Source organism: Tachysurus fulvidraco, chromosome 3, assembly GCF_022655615.1.
Source record: "Tachysurus fulvidraco isolate hzauxx_2018 chromosome 3, HZAU_PFXX_2.0, whole genome shotgun sequence".
NCBI lineage: Eukaryota > Metazoa > Chordata > Actinopteri > Siluriformes > Bagridae > Tachysurus > Tachysurus fulvidraco.
The window spans coordinates 28,456,032-28,474,165 of record NC_062520.1 but is presented as its reverse complement, the minus strand read 5'-3'; the positions used below and the strand labels follow the sequence as shown (position 1 = coordinate 28,474,165).

The 18,134-nt window shown below is 41.0% G+C and overlaps 1 protein-coding gene across 1 annotated transcript in view; it reads right to left on the bottom strand.

The window, feature by feature from the left end:
* Window positions 1–18,134, bottom strand: part of LOC113647682 (NACHT, LRR and PYD domains-containing protein 12-like) — a 101,501-nt gene that overhangs the window by 12,382 nt on the left and 70,985 nt on the right. The window contains exons 10-11 of the mRNA XM_047811209.1: window positions 14,338–14,511; window positions 12,602–12,775 (exon numbers count right to left, since the gene is read on the bottom strand). Of these exons, the coding sequence (XP_047667165.1) occupies window positions 12,602–12,775; window positions 14,338–14,511 (348 nt within the window). The remainder of the gene's footprint in view (window positions 1–12,601; window positions 12,776–14,337; window positions 14,512–18,134) is intronic.

Sequence of the window (18,134 nt, the reverse complement as noted above, 5' to 3'; positions counted from 1 at the left end):
CCCGTAATGGTGTAGCTTAAAACTCCGATAAAAACTCTCCTTAAACTTTTAACTTAACTTTTAACTTAAACTCATTTCTTATATAAAAGCAGATGATGTCACAACACATTCCACTGACTCGGTAAAATAAAATTAAACCTATGTACCACGTTCTGAGTTATTGAACACATCAGGATGTAAACAGGAAGTGAAATTCTGATCTCTCATCTCATGTTTATTATTTGATCTCAAACAAAAATGTCTTCAGTGTAAAACATGAACGATACAATTATTGACAATGTTTAAACACTTTCAGGGTTAAAGCTTTAGATTTAAATACTTACTGAGTTTTACTCCCGAAACGTCTATTTTTTTCACTGCAACACAAAATGGAGGCGATGGGTTTTACTTTCACTTACATCGTGTGACGAAGCCTTATTAAACACACAAAAGCCCTCAAATTGATTTCTTTGTTAGACAGATATAAACTAATTTAAAATAAAACCCTTTTTGATTTATTTTGATACATATATATTTATTTACTAATTAGTATTATTTTGTTTAATTTATTTTTATTTATTTAATTAATTTATTTATTTTTGTCAGTTTGTTTTATTGTGATTTATTGTTTGTTATTGGCTATGCTCAACCTATGGCTGATTATTGTAATGTTCCTTGGGATTTGATCATGTACCTTGTGTGTTTGTTTGCTTATGTTTGGTTACAATAAAAAAAATAATAATAAAAAAAACCCTTACACCGTGTGACGGGATTGGTGGGGAAGCGCGCGGACAGAATGTAAGCTAAACTATGATTTGCTGTTTCTGTGGCGGGTTCAACAAGCAGCTTCATCTGTGGCTCTTATTTTTCCTCCAACAAGAAGAGGCATGGTGGCGTTTCCCAGTAGTTCATTTCTATTCGGCTATTTTGTTTTCAAATGAAAAGTCTCAATTTTATTTAATGGGGAATTTTCCATACACACCTGCTTCTTATTGTTTATGTGTATAATCTTTATTTTTAATATTTATTTATGAGATAGTTATTTTTTTTTTTTTTGGAAAACCTTGCAGTGTCACTGGCAGAGAGGTGAGCTTCAGCATACACACAGATTAAACATAACAGACTAAACGTTCACTGTAAATCTTAATTCATGACAATAGGCAATTTTTAAACATTTAATAATTGATAAATACAACAATAACCTATCCAAAACTGAATACATGGTTTAGAGACACAATAAATGAATGAATGGATGAATGAATGAATGAATGAATGAATGAATAGTAGCAGATGAGCTCAATAATTTAATAAACACCTTCCAATTGGACATGGGACATAAGACGAGGAGTGACTGACCCACGGCTGGCCACCATGTAGATGTATAGTGTTTAAAAAGCCAAAACACACAATAAATACACTACTAAATGTGTCTGAAATTCATAAATCACTGTTCAACAATTGTAATATTACTCCACATCAACAACTAAACAATGAATAAAACATAATATTAAATTAACAAGAACAGGTTTGATGAGTTTGTGCCTGGATTAGTGCCTGGATTCATGTTTATCAGAACAAAAGAGAAAAGTCGTAAATGAGGTTATAAACAAATTGAAGATGGCGCTACAAGATAAGCTTTTAGTGAAAATTAATAATCACGTAAAACTTTAAGTGACAGAACAAATTCATTCAACTCTATAGAGAAAAGGTCTCAAAAGAAACATTGAAAAGAAGCAAATGCAATTTCTTAAAGTTTTTGTTTAAGTATTATTAAAGTGCAATTTATTATTCTATGATGTGGTGCTCCTGACATTTCTCATATCGACCAGATGTGATTCTATTAAGATATGTGGCTAATAAGAATCATCAGTGCAACAGCTTTTTTCTGTTCTTTTTTTATTTTTTAAAGCCATTCAAAGTATTCAAATGGAATGACTGGTTGGGAATGATCAGTAATGACACTGAAGACTTTGGAAAAGTATTGCATTGATATATGTATCTATAAATATATATTATAAGGCATGGTACAAGGTTTTGGAAATGGGGCAAATATATCTGGCAAAGTAAAACATGTTCTGGCTAAAATAAAGTAAATAAATCCTCTTGCCACATATTCCCTCTGTACCTCAAAGTCTATGAATCTTGTTGGTGTCACATATGGAGGTGTCCACATTTTCTTTGTACCGCTTATACAATTTCTTAATGGCTGCTTCTAAAACACTACTTTAGGGTTTTAACATTCTTAGTAGAAGGTAAAAGACTCACAGATTCAGAATCACCCAGCTTATCACTCATTAGGTAGCAAATAAAAACACAGGATATTACAGCAGGCTTTGAAAGGTAGCTCAGGTCTATGTATCTTAGGTCTATGTATTATGCATCATTTGCAGACTGTCAGATTTCCCTTGACCTACTGAATTCAATCTACATAATTCAGCTCCAGAGAGAAAACTCAAGAGAGGTTTAATAGCTTTGCCAGACTTTCCATTGAAAGCCAGCTAAATGGACAGCTTGACTTTATAAGTAACTTTGCATCAGTGGAACTGTGGTTTTTCCTAGGTGTATTGATGTGAAAAGTAATCAAAGGTTTAACATCAATCAAACCTACAGTATATACATCTATAATGTATATTATAATATAATAATTCATATAACTTTCAGTCATTATTATATTACAGAAAAAATATTTCACTGTCTATAACAAAATTAGTTTGATTTGCATTAGAGTTTTCTGTCTTTGTTTTTAATTGTACACCCAGCACCCTAAATTATGTACAATAAACAGTACCTTATCCAATACACAGATCACGCACTCAGCACACCAGTGAAACCTTGCACAGCCACACAGCATGCAGTGACGGAGGCACCACCACCAAACCAGGAGGATATCTTGAAGCCTGCCCTGAGGCTCGACTCCTAGAACACACAAGGAATTAAACAATAAATTATACAATCAATTAATCATACAAACAAGAAAAACACACAAAAAAATTAGCAAACAAATACCAAAAGAAAAAAAAGAAACTCATGTACAACTAATCTCCATAAAAACAAGACTAAACAGACAAAAAAGTTGGCTGCGTTCACTTACGAACCTCGGTATTAGTAATGAGCGTGATACAATCCAATGCAGAAATCCATAAAAATTAACTGAAGAACATAAAGTCTGGATTTACTCGATACAACAAAAGACGATAATGAATACATAGCCTTGACGCAGCGCACGTTGAAGCAGGAATGTGCAAGAATGCGACAATGGTACCAAGCAGCAACAAAGGCCACTGAAAATATAACAGTATTCTATGTATTTTTGCTGTTTGTAAAAGGTCTGAGTGTCAACTGGAAAGGCCATGCCTTTGGGGGGTGTTAGCATGTAAATCGTGCAGAGGATGCTTGTAGACTGTTGATTGTATTTTCTTGTTTGTGAAGGGAAGTGGTTAAAGTAATGTTTATAGTCAATTATCACTGCAAGTATTGATATAATACCACTTAATTGGCAATACATGTACAAATTACAGAGAAGGACAAGTGACAGAATGATAAATATATTGCATTCTAGCTTGAATTTTAAAAAATAATGTTTCCGCTTATGTTGTTTGTATTCAGAGATTGTGTAAACCTTTGTCCCACATCATTCATGTTCTACCATCATTGGGACTTATGATATACTATATTACTGATGATTATTTAACATGACTTGTATTATTTTGGAGTCATTCATCTAAAATCACAAGCGCCATTGCCATGGCTACAGAGAGAATATTTTATATGTATCAAAAAATGAGTTCTTTCACAATCTTTTTACTTGAATAATATATAAATAACAGAACCCTGACTTCACTTTGTAATCTCTTTTTAATATTCCAATTTCATTCAAAGGTAAGTGAAAGGTAATCATTTAGCATGATAAAAATTCGGCTTGTCCAGTGTGTGAGCTGCAGGATGTTTAGCAATTCTTCCTCAATCATTAGCATTAATTTTACTTGTGAAAAGTGTATTAGTGTTAGCTCTCTGACAGAGAAAATCTCAGCTTTAGAGGTGTGCATACAGAAACTAGAGAGGATTAGCGATAGTAGTGTAGATTCTGTTGGGGAAAATCTGGATGCCTTAGATGTAGTTAGTAATCCTGCAACTCAGGACAACTGCAACTCAGGATTACTAACAGCCCTCATAGCGGGGCGAATGGGAGATGACTCAGTGGAATAGTCGCAAAACCAAAGCTAACGCTAAAGCTTGCCCACGGGAGCACCACTCCTCTCTGATTCACATGTCTAACAGGTTTGCTGTCCTCAGTGAAGCACCCGCTGAGAAACCTGAAGCAGCTCTTGTTATAGTAGACTCCATCTTAAAGCATGTGAAATTAGCTAGGCCTTTAGAGGCTCCAGGGTGTACCAGGAGCCAAGGCACCAGACATAGAAGGTAATCTTAGGGTCTTAAGCACTATTCGGACGGGACTAGTTTTACGTGGGGACGTGGAGTAATGCAATTTTACCTCAGGACCTCTGTAATATTAATTGGCCAATTCGCACGGGACAAGACATCTCAGTAAAACTAGCAGAAGTGGGAGTGGTAACTCGCTTTACGCACCACAGTAACCTCCTTGTCATGTGCGTATGACGTTGCTTCCTGTTTCAAGCGCCTCCATGCTTGCAAAACGCAAAACTTTTAAACAGGAAATGACGGAATTTTACCGTACATATTTACAGCGGGTCTATTTGGACGGGATTAGTATTACCTGAGGTAATTTTACCGGACCTTTTTACAGAAGGTAAAAGTCGCCGTAATCTTTATTGACATTGTCCGTAATGATTACCGAGATGGCACATTCGGACGGGACTAAAATCACAGAGAAGCTCTGGTAATAATTACTTTACCCCCACGTCCCCACATAAAACTAGTCCCGTCCGAATAGTGCTTTAGGCAGGCATACTCGAAGATAGTTAACGATATACACCTTTGTCGGTCAGAGATTATAAAGAGTAAAATTGTAAAGGTGTGTAAATTAGCAAAAGCGATGTCCGGTGCTGTAGTATGCTCTGGCCCCATCCCAATGTGGCATGTCGTTGTAGCTTACTGTCAGGACTCAACCCGGACTTTTGGCCACGTGCCTTTTTGTTTATCTTCCTCATCACGTGTCTGCCCCGCCTTCGTCTGCCCCTCCCTGTCTTCACATCTGATCCTTATTGTGTCATCGTGTCTTTTTATATTTAAGTGGGCCGCGTTGCCGAGTGCAGCGCGGAATCATTAGTTACGTTTACCCCTCGTCATGTCTAGTCTTTGTTAAGTGTCTTCATTTGTATTGCTTTTGTTATCGTCTTTATGTCGTTGTCTTTATCATTTATTAAACCCCTTTCATTTGAAGCTATCCTGCATACGGGTCTGTCTCCTTCCGCTTCAGGATGTGACAGAATGTTTCCGCCTACGAACTGAGACCCAGCAGGATAGCTTCTAGCTCGGACCGTTTTTTTTTCTTCTTCTCCCCCTGGACTGTTCCGGCAGTCCTTCTGACCCTTTTTTCTTTTTTCGGTGACATTTTGCCGGTGAGGGACGCCGCTACACTTTCGGTTCCGTCCGAAGCGGTCGTTGCCTCACTTCCTTCGTGGAGAATGTCACCATACCGTTTTTGCCCCTTTTTTATTTTTTGGTGCCCTGCGGCATCGCCCCGCATTTTTTTCGGTGAAGGACGTCGCTCCACTTTCAGTTCCGTTCCGAGGAGGGCGTCGCTTCACTTCTTCCGCGGGGGGTGCTGCAGGCCCAGGGTGAAGGACTTTTCCTACCCTCCCACCCTTCATATTCTGGTCATCGGGACGTGGATCTGGCAGCGGTGCGTCGGGGGTTATGTGCGGCCCTCCAGCTCGGATGTGGATGTCGCTCGGCCCTCCAGCTCGGCTGTGGATGTCGCTCGGCCCTCCAGCTCGGCTATGGAAGTCACGTGGCCCTTCTGCTCGGCTGTGGACGTCGCTCGGCCCTTCTGCTCGGCTGTGGACGTCGTTCGGCCCCTCTGCTCGGCTGTGGACGTCGCTCGGCCCTCGCTGGCTGTGCCTTGATCCCCCCACCGGCCTCGCCGTGTGCCTTGCTCCCCCCACCGGCTTCGCCGTGGACCTTGCTCCCCCCATCTGCCTTTGTCGTGTTCCTCGCTCCCCCATCTGCCTTCGCCGTGTTCCTTGCTCCCCCATCTGCCTTCTCCGTGTGCCTCCCCCCCCACCCCCCACACCCCCCGGACCTTGTCGGGGTTTGGCGCTTCGGGAGCCGCGCCTCGAGGGGGGAGGGGGGTACTGTCAGGACTCAACCCGGACTTTTGGCCACGTGCCTTTTTGTTTATCTTCCTCATCACGTGTCTGCCCCGCCTTCGTCTCCCCTCCCTGTCTTCACACCTGATTCTTATTGTGTCATCATGTCTTTTTATATTTAAGTGGGCCGTGTTGCCGAGTTGCCGACGTAATCATTAGTTACGTTTACCCCTCGTCATGTCTAGTCTTTGTTAAGTGTCTTCATTTGTATTGCTTTCGTTATAGTCTTTATGTCGTTGTCTTTATTATTTATTAAACCCCTTTCATTTGAAGCTATCCTGCATACGGGTCTGTCTCCTTCCGCTTCCGGTTGTGACACTTACATCAGGGTATGGTCTGAACTGCTGGATGTCCAGGTGGTGTTCCTCTGAATTCCTCTGAATTTGCAGATTTCATTTTAAACCTAGTTGTTTATGAGACAAATTGTTGTATATTGTTATAACTGTTGGATTAAATATAGAAAGTATAACTAAAAAAACTAGCAACTTGGTACAATGCCCACACAACAACTTTAAAAGAATTAGATAGGAAATTAGAACATACAGTAAACAGTATCAAAATGATCTGTATTTCAATTAGCATGGATGGAAAAAATATTCTATTTTCTAGAATATTCCAATCTAAAAATAATATATTCGTCCATTAGCACTATTCGGCTATGTGCCGAAATCTTTTAAGATAGCGGTTATCAAACCTTTGATTAAAAAGCCCCGAACTTGACCCAATCCAGCTGTCCAACTATAGGCCAACATCAAACCTCCCCTTTATTACCAAGATCCTAGAAATGTCATCATAGCACAGAAACAGCACTAGTTAAAGTTGTTAATGACCCGTTACTGGGCTGTGCCTTTTTGCTGGTCTTGCTTGATTAGTGCAGCTTTTAATACCATTGAACATGTTATTTTACTTGGTGGACTAGAACATGTTGGTGTTAAAGGGACAGTCCTCTCCTGGATCAGGTCTTATTTGACTGATTGCTATCACTTCGTAGATCTAAATTGTGACTACTCTAAACAAACTAAGGTAGTGTTTGGTGTTTGGTGCAAGTCAGATGTGAGTCACCAGCTTAATAGGATTGAAGATTGTGTTAAGGACATCAGACAGCAAATGTGTTCTTCTGCTTAACTTTTACAAGACAAGTGCTTTTACTAGCTGAAGTAAGCTTTCTGATACCAGAGTAACTTTGGATAGTCTTTCTATTGCATTATATGCAGCAGTAAAAGACCCTGGTGTGATTATTGACACCAGTCTCTCAATTGAAGCTCACATAAAAAAAATATCACAAGCCTTCTTTTAACTTAGAAATATTGCTAAGATAAAAAATATGATGTCATTACATGATGCAGAAACTGTCATGGTCAGCGCACCGCCCTCACCCACCGAACACCAACACTGAGAAGCGTCTCCAGAATACTAGCTCTTTATCAATAGTTTTTCTTAGATAAAGGAGATCCAAGATGGCGGCATGGCAGTAGCATGCAGGGGTCACTCTGGATCCAAAATGCTGCTATTTATGTGTTTAGCCAGACTTTGCGAGTAAATTGACACCAGAGATGCTGTTTATGAATCCAAACTCCAGATGTTATTACAGCAATGTAATCATGCAACAACCAACTTGCATGATGTGCTGGAGAAGCGTCATGACCTTGGCTTACTGCGAAGACCAGGCCCCCATTCCTCGGCGTCACTTGATGTCTTCAGTTAGTGGGGTGGTGTGGAAAACAAGTCATGCAGCTATATTTTGGGTCATATGAAGAGGACCAATTGCATTCAATTGAACAAGCACCTAAGTAACAATTGTGGATAAAAAATAGTCAAATCCTCCTGATGTTGTAGAGAAGAAACAGTCATGAGCATGTCACATTAGCCACATGGAAGGAAAAGGACAGCTGATTGTCCATGATTGCGAGCTGATGTCTGATGGATCCAGAGCAAAATTCTTTAGGATAGAAATAACCCTTGTGCTCTGGAAGGTAGTGGGCTCATGACGTTATGATGTTAGGGATACATTGATGATTATGGCGATGAAGGGCAGAAGGCCTTGTCAGATGGTCTGGAGCATAGTCTAAGGGGTTGGATCCAGGCAAGACTAGTTGACATGTATAATCTCTTTTGTTCCTACAGTTTAAAAACATGACAATAAAGTGGGGGATCCTGGCTGTGTACTGTAGATGTCAGGGCAGAAGTGAAGGTCTGGCAAATCTTCTCATTGTAAAAGGAAGCAAATTCTTTAGCAGTCAAGGAGGATAAAGCAGGTGGAGCTGGAGGTTGAGAAGTGAAGAGATGATGGTGTGGAGCTTATGAGATGCGGAAGCTTCATACCTTTCCTTGTAGTAGGAGGTCTTGGCTGAAGTCACATTTAAAGAGAGTTTGGACAGGAGTGCATGGTTAAAGGGGAGGTCTGCATAGAGTTGTGATTACTTTCTTTTCACTTTCGCTCTGCTTTCTATCTTAATTCTTTCCAATTGCTGCTCAGCACATCTGACATCCAAGGAGAAGGACAAGAAGTCTTTCTGGATTTAATAGACAGAGGACCATGGATGAGGAAAGAGAGAAAAGGAAAGTCAGTCTGTGGCTGAGTCCAAGAGGGGGGGAGAAGAATGGAGTCAGGGTCAAAAAGGTATGAAAGAGTTATGCTGAAAGTTGGTTTTGGGTCAGGTAGGGAGAGTAATGGTGAAGTATACCAGGTGAGGATCAGAGATGTGAAATGGGGTAGCAGTCATAGTTGTCGATGGGATAGGACGGGTCAAAAACAGGTCCAGGACATTTCCTCCCTTGTAAGTATGTGTGTGTGCATGTCTTCCACTGTGTGTGACTTCCTCTAATCTTGTCATGGCGTTATTCTGCGTTATTTCCACACTCCTGCAATGTTCTTATCTTTTATGCTTAGTGTGCAGTTGGAAAACAGTTCAGTTCCCCTTTGTTATCTTTGCTGTTCCTAGTTTCGGGTGTGTGTGTGTGTGTATTGGTACAGAATGTTCAATGTTCATTTTTGTTATTCACAATATATTTCTATTACATTTCCACCCTTTTGAATCACAAAAATGGACATAAAAATTGTTGGACTAATACTACATCATAAAGCTTAATTTGCTTGCAGGACCTGGGGATGCGGTTCTGGATTTGGCTTCATTGCTGACCCAGCTGCTGCTGTGGGGAACACATGACACACATAGCAAGATTCATTAGTATGTTGCCTGGCTGTCCAGTTGGGAAATTTCCAGAATTCGTTGTCATGTGGATGAGACGATGCTGGGTCGCTCCATATGATCAGCAGCGCTGACAGGATCAAGATTTTCCCTCTGTGGCACCTGACACACCCTTTTTCTGTACCCCTAGTCACTGAGAGTAACCCAACTTCTTCAGTCATGGCAAATATGTTTCCTTATTCAATTACACATCTGGCTCACCCAGCAGACTGTTGGGTGTCTCAGTAATCTAGTGCACATCATAAGTGTCTGTCGGTGGTGCAGGAACCTTCCTCCCTATTCCCATGCTTCTGGGCCTGCCAAAAAGAATTTCAAATAGGCTTAGGTTAGATTCTGCTCTGGTACGTGTTCTCATGTAATGTAAAACCAATGGTAGTGCTTTGCAATGGCAATCCAGTCTCTTCACAGCATTTGTCCAATTTGTTTTTTAGAGTACCATTCTCTCTCTCTACTGCGCCTCCACTTTCAGGGTGATAAGCACAGTGAGTTTTTAATTGGAAACCCATGAGTTCACTGACTCTGGTTAGCACCTTGTTTTACGAATGGTGTGCCGTTGTCACTATTGATGCACTCAGGGATTCCCCACCTGGGTATGATTTCTGTAAGCAGCGCCTTTGCTACTGTCATGGAGTCTTGTTTTGCTTTCGGTAGAACCTCTACCCAATTAGAGAACATGTCGACTATTACCAGCCAATACCTTTTGCCTGTTGATGGAGTAAGTTCAATAAAGTCCATCTGTAGGTCTTAGAAAGGTGCTTCTGGCTGGAATGGGATGCACCTCCAATCCCCTTCCTGCACTGTGTTTCTTACAGATTAAACATCGATCACTAAAATTTTTAGAGTAATTTTGGAATCCCTTAGTGTACCAGGTCTTTATTATTTCACGACACATTCCCCCTTTTGACACATGGTCTTTACCATGTGTCAACTTAACATAAAAAGGAAACAATCTTTTTGGTAAAACCAGTATTCCTGAGGACCATACCAAAACACCTTGCTTTTGGACACTTCCCACCTTCCTCCAGCGTTGTTTCTCCTCATGATCACTCATACCCTGTAATTCAGTGAGATTTATGATAGAAGAAAACAGTTTAATCATGATGTTTATGTTTTGTTTCTGCTCAGGTATCGTTGCTGCTGCCTTTGCCGCTGCATCAGCTTTTCCATTACCTATTGTTATTAACGTTTACATACTGCAATTGCTTTTGAAAGTAGGATTGCATCCAAGAGGTCAGCTATCAGGCCATGGTGTGTGATGGGTTTGCCCAAGGAAGTTAAAACCCGCCTAGGTTTCCACAGTGTGCCAGACTCATGTGAAACACCAAAGGCTTACCTGCTATCAGTATGCACAGTCACAGTCTTACCCTCTGACAATTTGCAGACTTCTATAAGGGCAGTAAGTTCTGCTACTTCTGCTGAGTAATGAGATGGGAGTTTTACCTGAAAGTAAAATTTTGTTCTGGGTAACTACTGCAAACCCCACACAGTTTTGACCTGTTTCTGAGTTCCTGGATGCTGATCCTTCCACAAATAATTCCAGATTAGGGTTGGTCAGCAGTGTCTCCTATAAATCAGTCCTTGGGCAACAAACTTCATTAATCAGACTTACATGATACATGAGCAGGCCTGCTGCCACTGGATCCAGTTTAGCTGAAAAATATGTTACTGGTCTGAGTTTTCCCCCATGCTCTTGGAGCAAAACTGATGTCATGTATCCCCCTTTTTCCTCAACAGTTTGTGTAAGCAGTCTCATTGGGTCATGGACGCCTAGTCTGTAATGTCTGTTTCAGTCGTTCAAATGCAGCTTTTGCATTCTCAGTGCACGTCACTTTGCTGTGTGTTTGTAGGCCTTGTCCATGAGCAATTGTTTGCAGCCGTGCCTCTAAAACAGCATAATCGGGTATAAATATCCTACAGTATAAACACATGCCTAAAAAAGACATTAACTGTTTTTTGTAACCAGTTTTGGAATTTTCTGAATTGCCTGTGTCCTACTTGACTCGAGTCATTTACCTTCTGCAGTAATTAAATGTCTTATTTTCTTTCGAACAGGAAATATTGGGGTGTTTACTGGAGAATCTGGATATGGGATATTACCCCTTTCTCTTGTGATGCTTTGAAAACAGAGGTAATGCCTTTTATGGCTTTTGGTTTTAGAGGATATTGTGGAAAACAGTTGGAAAACAGTTCAGTTCCCCTTTTCATCTTTGCTGTTCCTAGTTTCGTGTGTGTGTCTGTGTATTGGTACAGAATGTTCAATGTTCATTTTTGTTATTCACGATATATTTCTATTACACTCTGCACTTGTGTCTATCACTGCTATAGGAGGATCACTGGGATGAGATCTCACCTACGATCCCTGGAATTTAGGGTTCAAACCCTGCATTTGGTAACATGTTCCCTGTTCCATTCTACCACAAACACACTGGATCATTACAAACCACACAGACAACAATGCCGCTTCTCTTTTATTTATTCTTTATTTTAATTAATTATTTTAATAATATAATTATTTTATTCTTTATTTTAATTATGTTGGGGGAAAACAGAGTAGCAAGTTTAAGAACAGTGCTAAAACAAGACATGTATTTCAGAGTAATAATGAGGAACAGACATTTTAAATATTAATAGCGTTTTTAACATGAGCTGACAAACAGCTTATGGAGATATGAGGAGATACATGTAGTACAGCTGTCTGTTTTATTTACAGAGATCACTACTCCTGTGTTCACTGATTACAGCCTAATGACAGTCTAAAGGAAAGTGGAGTAGAGAAAGGATGTATTCAGGTAAGTCATGTCTTCTGTTATCTTCTACATCTGAATGTGAATAATTCAGATCCTTATGCTGTAAAACAGAGAACATGACAATGATGTCAAACACTGACTATTGTCAGAGTCGTTTAATACACACAAATTACATCACAACACAATGATGAATATTTAATAGAATAGATTAATAGTGTGACTAGATATAAAAAGATAAAATCCTAAGAATCACAGGGTCTAATGTCTTAACATTAAATAAATAAATAGATAAATAAATAACTAAATTGGCCAATTTTTTTTAATTTAGAGGATTAGATTAGGGCCTGTGTGTGTGTGTGTAGAAACAGTAACTCACTCTAGTTTCTCCAGTGTACTGTGTGGATCCTTCAGATCTCTGAGCAGCTTCACTCCTGATTCTCCTGGATTATTACCGTACAGATCCAGTTCCTTCAGGTGTGATGAGGAGTTTGACCTCAGAGCTGAAGCCAAAGCAACACAACCTTCATCTGTAATACTGCAGCGAGACATCCTGAAGAGATGAAAACATCTCACAGTTACAGTGTTAATCACTCAGCTCTAGTAAACAACACACAATCACTTATTGTGTGTGTGTGTGTGTGTGTGTACCTCAGCCTCTCTAGTTTACAGTGTGGATTCTTCAGGCCATCAGAGATCAGCTTCACTCTTGAATCCTGCAGTTTATTGTTACTTAGATTCATTTCTCTCAGTCTGGAGGAGTTTGAGGTGAGAACTGAGGACAGAACTCTACAGCTGTCCTCTGTCAGTTTACACCCACACAGACTGGAAGAGAAATGATGAAATATCTGACTGATAATGAGGTGGTTCCATAAATCGAGTAATAAACTGTCTCACAAACACAAGCAACTAATGTCAGAATAAAAATATCAAATGAAGAGACTCATTATGATGAGTATTAGTATCTATGTGTCTATGTGTGTGTGTCTGTGTGTATACCTCAGTATCTGTGTGTGTGTGTGTGTGTGTGTGTGTGTCTCATTATTTCCAGTGTACAGTGTGGATTCTTCAGTCTATCAGAGATCAGCTTCACTCCTGAATCCTGCAGTTTATTGTTACTCAGGTTCAGTTCTCTCAGTCTGGAGGCATTTGAGGTAAGCACTGAGGACAGAACTCTACAGCTTTCCTCTGTCAGATTACACCTGCACAGACTGGAAGTGAAATGATGATATATTAGAATACTGATCACAAACACACACAGCCACAACACACACACAGCCTGAAAGTGAAATTATGAAATATGTGAATATCTGACCCATGGATGAGGTGTTTCCATCCGTCAAGTAATAAACTGTCTCATGAAACACAAGCTTAGATGTCAGAATAAACATTTAAAGAGACTATATTTGTACTTGGACAGACTCCCGTGTCTCAGATCATATGAGACGATGCATTTAACAAGAGGAACAGAAGAGGGGTGGAACAAGATCTAACATACAGGTACATGAGAGTAGAGAGAAAGTAAGTTCAGGTGTTGAAAATCATTTTTCTGTGAGGAAAGTCAGGATCGGAAATCTGCGCGCGTGTGTGTGTGTGTGTGTGTGTGTGTGTGTGTGTGTGTGTGTGTGTGTGTGTGTGTGTGTGTGTGTATACCTCAGTATCTCAAGTGTACTGTGTGGATTCTTCAGTCCAGAGATCAGTTTCACTCCTGAATCCTGCAGTTTATTTATTTTCCACTCAGGTTCAGTTCTCTCAGTCTGGAGGAGTTTGAGGAGAGAACTGAGAAGAACTCTACAGCTTTCCTCTGTCAGATTACAGTCAAGCAGACTGAAAGAGACATAATGAAATATGTGAATATCTGACTAATAATGAGGTGTTTCCATCAGCTGAGTAATAAACTGTCTCACTGAACACAAGCCTCTGATGTCAGAATAAAAATATCAAATAAAGAGACTCATGATATTAATGTTGAAGGTCAATCTGATTCCTATATCCACATTTCAGTTTCTTAGTATCTGTAAGTGTGTGTATACCTCAGTGTGTGTGTGTGTGTGTGTGTGTGTGTGTGTGTGTGTGTGTGTGTGTGTGTGTGTGTGTGTGTGTGTGTGTGTCTGCCTCAATATCTCCAGTGAACAGTGTGGATTCTTCAGTCCATCAGAGAGCAGCTTCACTCCTGAATCCTGCAGTTTATTTCCACTCAGGTTCAGTTCTCTCAGTCTGGAGGAGTTTGAAGTGAGTACTGAGGACAGAACTCTACAGCTTTCCTTTGTCAGATTACACACACAGAGACTGGAAGAGAAATGATGAAATATCAGAACACTGACCTCAAACACACTCACAGACATACACACACTATTTACCACACAAAAGCATTGTAAATGTGTTTCTCTTAGAGTACAGGACACCATATCAACACATTTACATGCTTCCTTTGTATGCAATATTTATGTAACCGGGTGATAAATTACCTTAAAATTTGTTTCTTTCCTTGCATGTTAAATTTTGCTATTTTATTATTCTCATTATTTTATATATTCTCACTCTGAAATATCCCGTTGAGATTGCGAGCAGTGCAAGCATTGCAATCCATGCGTATTCTCTGGAAATTGTGGTCATCCATGGTGAACAACATATATTGGAGATTTTATCCTGTGTAAAGTGTATCTGGTTTTATGTTGGAGCTCATCGTGATTATTCCCACTGCCGTATTGTGTTGTAACATTTTGGTTTTGTTGCATTACTTGAAATTGTTTTTATTTTCTATTTGTTTTTGCACTGAGATTTTAGTAATTTTCCTATTCTTTTGCATTTGAATATAACATTGTAGAGCTACAGAGGTTTAAATTTGTGTTTTCAGCTTGTTGAAAGCGTTCATTTTGTTTATATAAATTTTGTTTCGCTTTTACAGATCTTTTTGCAAAATTTCTTCTTAATTAAGTTTCTAGGTCGCTTTTCATAGTGACTCATTTTCTAGAAAACAGTAAATGAATAAACAGTAAAGTAAAACCCCTCAATGTGTTCCTGGTGGTGAATTTAAATCCCCAGCCACATTTTTGGTACCAGGAGTGGGGTTGTTTATTCAATCTGACGAGTTGTTTTAGAGCGGTTTAGTTAGACAGTACGGCAGTGGTGAATATTTTACAGAGCCGGAGGACTTCCAGAGTGCGGAGGATCACGGATGAGGTGGTCAGCGTGCGACCGATTGGGTTTCCATTGTGCCAGGCGTGACGGCTGCTAAGAAGAGCGGTCCAGACTGATGCGTTTCCTGCTGTCAACGCGTGGTCTTCCAGGATCTCATGGCTGCATCTCAGGAACTGTGCATTAGTGTGAGGGTGTGTCTAAGGTACTACAAAAAAAAAAAAAAAAAAAAAAAGCGTTACGAGTTTCGCACCAAGGACATTAATCTTCAACTGAGTTGAGTTAATTCTGAGTTAATGCTTTTTGACCTACTTCTGTAGAAAATGTCTGACTCTGACGAACGGCCTGAAGAGAGCGTACAAGTCCCTGATGTTGGGGTTGTGGGGAATGATGTCATAGAGCAAATAAAGGGTCAAATTCAAGATTTAATGATTGGAGGAATGACACTCTGGCCAATAGGGCTGCTGGTGGGGGTAATACAATCCGCTCTTACCTTTATGTTCCCTGTGAACGCCAGGTTCAACCTTTTAGCGGGGAGTATAACAAAGATGGAAGGTCTGTAGAGGAGTTTATTGAGGAGGTGGAAAGGGTTCTACGGGCCAGAGACCAAACACAAGAAGAACAGCTGGACTTTATCATCTCACTTTTGCAGGGGCCTGCACTGGAAGAGGTGCGTTTATGTGTGGGAAATCAGTCCAGACAGGCCAGTGATTTGTTGACTTTCTTGCGGGACGCATTTGGGGAACGGCGTAGTGGGACTCAGTTGTTGCAAATCTTTTACAATCGCAAACAATTGGAGGGGGAAGATCTCCGAAACTACTCTCATGCTCTCTCTTGCCTGTTAAGTTCCATTGTGAAACAGTCCCCAGATGGTTTGGCTAACGAGCAGGGGATTTTGCGCGATCAGTTTGTGGACGGTGTGCGAGATGCCGCATTGAGGAGAGAGCTGCGTAAAATAATCAGGGAAAAGCCCTATTTGACCCTGCTTGAGATTCGTAATGAGGCTATTCTTTGGTCCATGGAAGAGAGCAGGCCAACCAGAGTAGCAAATAGTCGACCGGTCCATTCAGAAGTGTTAGGGGAACCTGAAGGTACTTCTGTCAGGTCTGAGAATCAAAACTCTTTGGTGTTGAATGAAATTTTGCAAGTAATTTCCCGGCAGGACATGCGAATAAGTGAGCAAGAGCAGACTATTTCAGAGCTCACTAAGGTGGTCAAAGAATTGACTGTGCAGCGGTCAGTGTCGGTTCTGCAGAATGTCGCGCCTTCATCAAATTCTCCACCCAGGTTTACAGAAAAGGGAGAACCTATCTGTTTCAAGTGCAATGGGGTTGGGCATATCGCTAGACGCTGCACTGTGAGACAGGGTGGGAGACCTAAAAGTGCTACCCAGACCACTGAAGGTCAAGAAAAACCACGTCCTTCTGTTGCGATGAGTCAGGCTGCATAAGGGGAAGTTTCTGGTTTACCGCCTGAGGGAACTAGTCGAGACCGTTTCTTGGAGCGTGCAGTTGGAACTTGCCCCATGGTAGAACTGAAAATCAAGTCTGTTCCAGTGTCATGTTTGCTTGACACTGGTAGTCAGGTCAGTACTATTACTGAGGAATTTTTCCGAGAGCACCTGTTTGGGGATGAGGGTGACGTGTTGTCTACTTCTAGCTGGCTGAAGATCACAGCAGCCAACGGTTTAGATATTCCTTATTTGGGTTACATGGAGCTGGACGTGGAGGTTATGGGGATGACTCTGCCCGAGTGTGGGTTCTTGATCGTGAAAGAAGCTCCTAGCCCAACGTCTGCCGACAGATCGTTCACGCTGAATTTGACACCACGCTGGGTGGTAGGCTGGATTCTGACTGGAGGGCAGTCTTCCAGCAGGCACAATCAGTGGAGTTAGTTGAGCGAGTTTCATCTGCTCGGGTTGTAGGTAAGACTCCGGCTCACGTGCCAGCTTGGTCGGCAGCCACTGTCCTGATTAAGGGGATCGAACGCAGTAAAAAGGATGGTTCTGTGTGGTTGGTAGAACCAGCAAATTTGCCCTTACCAGAAGGTTTGGTTGTCGTACCTACCTTGGTCACGTCAGAGTTACCTGTGTGTCCAGTGAGAGTACTTAACCTGTCACAGGAAGATCTTTGGATTCAACCTAGGGCCCGTTTGGGTTTGCTGTCCCTGGTAGGTGGTAACAGTGAGGGTTCGTCCTGCGAAGTAAGGTTTCAGCGAATCTCTGCAGACATAGAACAAGTCACTATGGGTGGAGGTCCTGTGTCTGAGCCTCAGGCTCAGTCAGTCTTGGATTATGTCAGCATGGGAGGCACTGCTGAGCAACAGGTTCAGTTAAAAGCTCTGCTGGGCAAGTATTCAAGTGTGTTTGCCCTGGAGGATGATGATTTGGGTTATACAGATAATGTTCAGCACGAGATACATCTGACTGATGACATACCAGTGAATCAGCCGTACCGACGAATTCCCCCAAATCAGTACCAAGAGGTTAGAGAGCACATAACTAAGTTATTGAAGAAGGGTGTCATTCAAGAGAGTGTGAGTGCTTACGCCTCGCCTGTGGTACTGGTGCGCAAAACTGATGGGTCGCTACGGTTGTGCGTAGATTATTGCAAACTCAATGCTAAGACGAGGCGTGACGCGTTTCCGCTACCTAGAATTGACGAGAGCTTTGATGCCCTCAGGGGAGCAAAGTTTTTCTCAACTGTGGACTTGACCTCTGGGTATCATCAGATCGCGGTGAATGTCAGGGATAGGGCCAAAACGGCATTCACCAT